Source organism: Mercenaria mercenaria, chromosome 10 (genome assembly GCF_021730395.1).
Source record: "Mercenaria mercenaria strain notata chromosome 10, MADL_Memer_1, whole genome shotgun sequence".
In the NCBI taxonomy this organism is placed as follows: domain Eukaryota; kingdom Metazoa; phylum Mollusca; class Bivalvia; order Venerida; family Veneridae; genus Mercenaria; species Mercenaria mercenaria.
The window spans coordinates 6,996,371-7,003,067 of NC_069370.1; the positions used below are offsets into that span (position 1 = coordinate 6,996,371).

Below are 6,697 nucleotides of genomic sequence, written 5' to 3' on the forward strand. Positions count from 1 at the left end.
ATCCGAAGAGAGGCAAGGCTTGTAATTGTTGTCCAACTTTGCCCATGGAGTCTCATATATTCATACCATCCTGAAGAAGTCTTATCTAGGATAATTGTAATATTATTTATTCTAAAAGTTTTTGAATCATCAAACCCAAGAAGATCAGAAACAACTGCAGCAGTCTTACTGCAAATTCGCTTTATGTGATCATTTTGCATACACTTACGTTGAATGTAAGTTAAGTGGAAGATTCCTAATGCATTTCATAATTCTCATTTGGTAGACCGTTTAAAAAGAAATAGGAAAGTTGAAAATATGATTCAAACAATGCAGTATGATACAAACTTTTATAAAGCATAAAACGCAACACACATGCTTATAACCAGCACAGAATACGAGTTAAATGATAGATATTATTATTCAATTGAAATCATACAGCAGAGAGTCGTAGCAAGTTAAACTATTCTCAAAAGAGAACGAAATTAAGTAAAAGAAAGACATATTATCATTAAGAGCGTTACAATTATTATAACTTACAAATTTCAAAATGGACAAATAAATAAAAGCGTGTCTTGTACAGTATAGATTGGGTATATTTTTTTAAGACTGAAGACGAAAGAGATTATGAATTATAAAAATATATACATGTGCTTAGATATATTTTCGATAACACGTTGAGATTTTGATGGCATAATTTTTTCAATTTTCATGATATTTGGCCAGTAACAATAATATGGTTGTAAGTAATTACTTTTTAAGTCATGGTGCATTGATTATACTAATAAAAATGATATTCATTTTCAGTGATATTTATATGACATGAGTTACCGTCTCTTTGGTCGCAGAGTATCATTGTATCATTGTATCTTATATGGCAAAAATAAACATCCACGTTGAAGGGAAATAACTCTGCCAATAGCTTAACCTAAATGATTTCACTCTGGTATTTTTCAAAAGTTTTTTGTATGATTTTTATGTTCATATCTGAAGTAAAATGAAATACCTCCACTACACTATCCTTTCTCTGGTATTTCTAGCTTTGCTTTCCGGATTAGCATACAGCAAAAACCTTTTTCTTTTCAAGTTTAAATTTACTTTACTTGAACTCTTAAATTCATTGTAAAATGCTAAATGATGCTCAGTTACGCAATCAAATAATTCCTGATCAAAAGTCTTTTTGTCCGTCAACATTTCAAACATGTGTCTTTAATGATAGCTCTTCGTGAACATCCTATTCATTCATATCTTGCTGATATTCTGCACCATCAATATAGAGCTTTTCCCCCTGGAAGTCCACAGTCTTAATTTCATTGTTTTGTCTTTTTTGACGGCTGCGCATAGAAGATTCCTAGCCTCACACACGTTTGCCAGGTACAGAATCAGCACTATTGCTAAATTCAATGCTTCCTTCAATGAAATAAGAATAGCTTAATATATATATAAGTTGTTGTATTATATGTCGGTAAGGTCAAATTTTGCGACAAAAATGGCTGTACGGACTAAATACGCTCTACTTAATAGATAATTGCTTGGATGTGAAGAAAAATTGACTCTTATGTGAATAGTATTGATTTGGTGATTTTGCAGATTTCTGTTACTTGTGTTATTTGAGAAGGAACAAAATGGCGACTACAGCGTAGCAATCCGGGCGTTTTGTCGCGCAGTTTCGTGAAGCGGCTATTTGTATTGCTGTGTTTTAAGCAACACTGAATGAAATAGAATTATGTAAATTTTTATTTGGAAAAGAATGGCACGCGAGTATAAACTTAAATTATCTCATGTCCTGGTAGACTTTGTTACAGGTGGTTAATTGAGAGAATTACACTATTTATATATAATTCCTACGTATACGCTAGTTCTGTTTATTATTGTGAGTTATTAACTTATTGGAAAAAAAACGCAACCTTAGCTATGATTTCAGTTGAACACTCTGAAAGGTCAACGGACAATGTCATGCAAAGACCTGTATTTATATATGTATTACAAACGATTCAAGAAACTGACAGAACTATATACTAATTACACTAGCAATTTTCACTAGTTTCTAAAATATCGTTATTGTATGGGGTATATTCAAAATAAAGAAAAGAAAGTGGTAAGCCATTCAGATAAATTACTTTTTTGATGAAACCAATGAAAGTGCAAATGGATCTAATATATTTCTTACCTTCCATGCTCTTATATCCACTACGACATTTGTTTCTCATGCATACTATACATATCCCCACGAGACACAGGGATAAGACAACAGATGCAGAAATAACAATGCTAACTATTAATCCAGTTGAAAGTTGACTGCCTGAAACACAGCAGATGCATGATTTGAACAACCTTGATGGAGGATCTCCCAAAAAACATTCAGAGAAGAGTAACCTTCCCATCCGATGACCATTATCTAAGACAAATTTGGATACTGAAGAAATATATTAAACAATAAGGCAAGTAGTTTTTCTACGTGCAATGGCAGGACCCCTTGAACACGTTTAAAAGGATATCCGGGCAAGTTTTAATCAAATTCAATCGTATCATCTCAGAGATCTAGTATGAAGAAAATTGTGAAGGTTGAAAAGGTACGACGGACGCCATGTGGTCAGAGTAGATCACCACACCAAGCAATTGGAAAAGATCTATATAAGCCTTAGGCTTTCGATCCAGTCCTAAGCGTTTTGTTGAATGTATTTGTATTTTGTAAACTATCTCGCTAATAAGATATGTTTAAACCAATTGGTGCGCTGATGAGCTCCCAAGAACCATTAAAAGACTAGTCAGACAATGCCATGTGCCTTGGAAAGATAATATCTTAATCATGAAAAAATTACCATAATGCAACAATATATTAAAATGGATCTATAGATATAAAGATTAATATACCATTTTAGCTCTTACATCCACAGTAGAAGGATTATTTTCTTACTAATAGATCTTATACAGATCCCCAGCTTGGATAATTAAGTTATCGGACATAGGGATAGGAATCGAAGTAAAGACTTTTTCATATCCATTTCATCGCGATCCGCTTCGTGAGTAAAGTATAAATTATGCCTTGATATACCTTGCGTTGTAAAGGTGACACTTTCAAACTGTCCTTGATATTGTCCATTTTTGTTGTTTGCAATGACAGATACATTGTAAGATACATCGGGCTTCAAGTTATCTATTGTGTGTGTGACTGTGTCTCCGGAATAGTCTGACAAGTCTTTAAAAGCGGCAAGATCTATGAAATTGAAATATTTCAAAATTTTGATTAATGCAATGTAAACATTTGTTTAATGTACTATAAATTCTTTTCAGCACAAAACGTTTGGGCATTCCTACAGACAATGAATCGATTTATAAGACCTTTTTCCAGCTGACATTCAAATGAATTTGTTCATATAGTTGTATTTTATTTTTAACCTTTATCATGCTGGACACGATTGTTTCTGTCTTTTCGGTAAGTGTGGATAATGATAAGTCTGCACATCCGTGCAGTCTGATCAAAATCTGCGCTGTTCGCAATTCAGTCAATATCTTTTTGGTAAGCATCCGTTTTAACAGTTAATGGTACTGTTTCAATTGAAAAATGGACAAGTTCATTATAGAAATTTAGCAGGGTAAGGGTTAAATTAACGCAATAAAACAACAAATAACACTAATTTACTTGTTAAGCCTTTTCGTTTTTTTTTTCTGTTAAATAGCCAATAATCTGAATGGAATTATCTACATACTGGTGTATCCTCCACTTTGGTGCTTTATGACAAAAAATGTTTGGGTATCGTTGTAGTCGTACCCAGACACCCAGCTCAGAGTTACGCTGCGCGACGTGCTTTTCAAAACTGTGAGATTTTTTGTTGGTTCTGGAGGACCTAATGTCAATGTAAAACAAAATGGTCGCATTAAATAAAAATAGCACCATAAATTTTGTGCAAGAATAAATAAATGTAAGAAAAGAAGTGTTATCAGTTCCTATTTAAATAAGCAAGATTATAATAATTTGTAATGGTCACACATTTACTTTTATTGTATACATAAATAATTCAAGATTTAGACAACACAAACCTGTTGGAATTATGTGAAAGATATAATTGCCGACTCCAACCGGATTCTCCATTTCTAGATGATACGATCCGTAGTCATCTACAGCCATGTTTTCTATCTTTACGTTACTAGTGTATCCATCATCTAGATGTTCAACATTTCTTCCATTATGCCACCAGGTATAATTTGGTCGCGGATATGCCGCAGCATGCATTTCTAGCACCGCTTCTTCGCCTAGACGTGGCGTTATATCAAAAGTTGTTGGCACATCCGGATTTGCATATGGGACACCTTTCAAAGGGTAAGCGATAGCTGATTATTTGCAAATATATAAATCTATGAAGTTTCATAAACAAATGTTTAAACTATTCTGTCTCAAAAAATGATTACATGATTGCGACAAAAACATGGAGCACAAATATAAAACATATCCTACCATAGTACACGTATTTACCAGAGAAGGTCGACATTATCATAGCTGTCGTTTATTTCGGAATTTGTCACTACATTTTTAAGTTTTCAAAATTACGTAAATTGAGAATAATTGTATTTGTTACTAGTATTGTCAAACGTATTGCGAGCATTAATGTCATTGGTGCCTTCATATCATTTATTCATCATTCGTGCAATTCTAAATTGCTTTCTGATATCATATTCTTTTTGAGATAACATAAACTCATTAATGAAGTTCACAAATACACCTTATAGCATCAATGTCCGTAAATGCGTAGGTTTATTGTCACTGGTCAAAAGCAATTTGACTCTCTACCTACCAAGGTTTCAAACTACTTACAATATACTGTTATGTTCTTGGTAAGTGAGACTGAGCTGAAACGGTTCACTGATTGTAAGAAATAGGTTCCCATGTCATTGCATTTCACAGGTTCTATTGTTACATTCTTTGAACCGGCTACATCTTCTTTGAATACAACTCTGCTAGTCTTTTCTGATATGATCATGGTTGTAGGAGGCGGATTCCCTTCTATCTGTACAACCATGTTTAATGTATCGTTCTGATAAAGTTTGTAACTGGGCGTTTCCCATAATAATATCTTTGCTGGATCTGTTGCAGAAAAAAAACCCAAACCAAAACAGTTATATATATAATGCATATCAAACATAAATTAATGCACCTTTAAACTTGGTTACTTGAAACATGAGAATAAAAGTTAAAGCCGCAAAGATCCTTTAGTCCTTCCTGACTTTGACCTCTGAGATGCGATTACACATGGACCACTATAAGGTTTTAAACTGCAATGTTATAATGAGTTAAATTGATAATAAAATATGGATAAGCAAAGTAGAGAACAAGCAGGATATCCTATACTTCTAATTTCTACGTTTAAACCTATAAAATTATTTCTATGTATATTACTTTACATGATGTATTTCTATTACTGTTTCAGGTTGTAGTAGGGAACATTTTTACACCCTGTACACTGAGGTCCTTTTATCATTGCCTTAAGTAATTTCAAGTTTTATATACGTACATAGCACATCAATGAATATGTAATCAATAACTTCCGAATTAGATCCAACGACAGCATAGCACACATATAACCCAGTTTGTCCACGTTCTATATTAGTTATCAAAAGTTCACTTCCGTTCAAATGGAACTGTTTGTCAGAACTTTGCCAATAAATAAAGTATCCCCCATGACCAGAATTGTTACACACAATATCGATACTTCCGCCTTCTAGAATTTCTTTAGTTCGATTCTGCTCTGAAATAAGAATGTCAGGTTTTACAAGTGGATGTCAGTGTAAGCAATATTCAATGTAAAAATAATAGCTCATGTACTTTTTGAAGATTTGCAAAAGTGATAAAAAGTGTTAACCCTTTACCAAGCATAAGTTTTAGCAGATGAGTAGGACTACATACTTAAATTCATCACTACGTAATTTTATAAGTATACTTACCTTTATTTGAATACTGTGGCATCTCCCCACTAGCTAAATTAATAAATCCGATGAGAACGAAAACACAAGACAGTAAAATATTGTAAAACATTTTATTAAGATGAAGATGCTACCCAGTTTAGTATTTTGAATACTTTATATCCTACTTAAATATTTCTTATCTAAGATTACGAATAAAATCATTATGTCGCATTGTTTTCGGTCTACACTACACATATTTTAAATGTATCATGCGAGAAGCAATTAAACAGTTAACGCATTTGTTATATCTGCCAGATCCTGTGTATCCAGCAAACAGTTTTTTTTTTTTTTTTTTTTTTTTTTTTTTTTTTTTTTTTTTGTTTCATACAAATTTTAAGCTACTTCAGATCCATTCTGAAACAGCTATTATATTTTCACTCCGTTATAGACTTAATTTTTACAAGACATCTATACATTTGCTTCAAGAAAACAAAAAGTGGTGTTGGATAGTATGTAGTGACAGCCATGTAAACTGATGCCAGGTATGATATTGCCGCATTTCAGAAGGCGGTCCGCAAAATAAACACTAAATAAAAAATGTAGAAAACTCTAAACCATGTGAATATAAGTATGAAAAGTGTCTTATTTTAAGTAAAATACATTCCACTAGGGAAATAATGCCAATTTGCATAAATGCGCAAAAGGTGGAAAAATAAAACTATTTTCGAAGCACATTGATTGAATTACTGCTACATAACCTAAATTCATTTTGGATAATAAAGACCATTCAATATTACTTTATGACAGAGTTCCGATT

The 6,697-nt window shown here is 32.7% G+C and overlaps 1 protein-coding gene across 1 annotated transcript; it reads right to left on the reverse strand.

Annotated features, from left to right (window-relative positions):
- Positions 1-315: 315 nt before the first annotated feature.
- LOC123560566 (contactin-6-like) lies at positions 316-6,079 on the reverse strand. The gene is made up of 8 exons (XM_045352738.2): positions 5,920-6,079; positions 5,490-5,723; positions 4,793-5,062; positions 4,021-4,290; positions 3,690-3,827; positions 3,035-3,196; positions 2,150-2,281; positions 316-1,389 (listed from the first exon to the last, which is right to left on the reverse strand). The coding sequence occupies exons 1-8, from the start codon at positions 6,008-6,010 to the stop codon at positions 1,337-1,339; spliced, it is 1,350 nt and encodes a 449-aa protein (XP_045208673.2). The 5' UTR covers positions 6,011-6,079; the 3' UTR covers positions 316-1,336.
- Between the last annotated feature and the right edge of the window lie 618 nt (positions 6,080-6,697).

Excerpts from the sequence above, each read along its gene's own strand:
- LOC123560566 (XM_045352738.2), bottom strand. The coding sequence starts at position 6,010 with ATGTTTTACAATATTTTACTGTCTTGTGTTTTCGTTCTCATCGGATTT. Across the intron at positions 5,724-5,919 it reads GCCACAGTATTCAAATAAAG|AGCAGAATCGAACTAAAGAA; the intron begins GTAAGTATACTT and ends TTCTTATTTCAG. Across the intron at positions 1,390-2,149 it reads TGGATATAAGAGCATGGAAG|GAAGCATTGAATTTAGCAAT; the intron begins GTAAGAAATATA and ends ATTTCATTGAAG.